At 47.4% G+C, this 783-nt stretch overlaps 1 protein-coding gene across 1 annotated transcript; it reads right to left on the bottom strand.

Moving 5' to 3' along the window:
- Positions 1 to 178: 178 nt before the first annotated feature.
- Positions 179 to 783, bottom strand: LOC110037266 (thaumatin-like protein 1; the record flags this gene model as incomplete). Its single annotated transcript, XM_020741866.1, has 1 exon — positions 179 to 783. A coding segment is annotated over one exon (432 nt), but the record flags the coding sequence as incomplete, so codon positions are not given.

The raw sequence follows: 783 nt of genomic DNA, 5'->3' as shown, positions 1-783 counted from the left end.
TATTACGTACGGAGTCTGGATCTATCTAAACTTCAGGTATAACATTGTTGTACATTATTATATAATGTGCGTCTAAAAAATGTAAAACATTGTTATACACAAAGTCCCGATGCATCCAGGCTCATACACACGCTTTGCCCATGAAACCATGAACAAATTTGTTGCCATATTCATGAAAACTCTGAGCTCCTTCTACTCTACACAAAATAAAAAATGGTGATCCAACCAAAACTTCAGATCCAGATTTTCAATTTTGGCGTTTTCTTATCAGCCCTAACTAGATCTAGAATCAACAAATCAAACTTTTAATCAATCCCTATTCTACTGTGTTTTACTTGTCTGCGGCGGCACCTACCTCTGCGTTGTTTCAGGGCAGAAAGTAATGGAGTAATCCCCTCCGGCACAGGTGAAGGTAGAAGTTGCGTCATCATAAGCGTAGCTATAAGCCCTCGGACAAGCCGACTTGAACATCTCCGAGTAAACGGTCGGACGGCAAGCGTCCGGGCTCCCAAACTCACCACTACAACAGTATTCCGGCTGCCCAAACGCCTCACAAGCGCTGCGACATGCTTCTCCTTCCCCCACCCTCAGCTCCAGCGGACACAATGGATTCAGATCCACAGCACATCCAGTGATCTCGCAGCCCCCCACCCCGCCGCTATTCGCTACAACAACAGGAAGATTATATCCATCCACGAGGCTCACGTCGTAGAAATCGTTCCCGCCGGCTGAGGAGAGGGTGAATTCGGCTAGGGTGGGTGGAGGAAACGCGGCCGCGCCATT

The sequence above is a fragment of the Phalaenopsis equestris genome, unplaced genomic scaffold (assembly GCF_001263595.1).
Source record: "Phalaenopsis equestris unplaced genomic scaffold, ASM126359v1 Scaffold217707, whole genome shotgun sequence".
In the NCBI taxonomy this organism is placed as follows: domain Eukaryota; kingdom Viridiplantae; phylum Streptophyta; class Magnoliopsida; order Asparagales; family Orchidaceae; genus Phalaenopsis; species Phalaenopsis equestris.
Note: the sequence above shows the minus strand (reverse complement) of the source record. Positions and strands in the feature narration are given on the sequence as shown.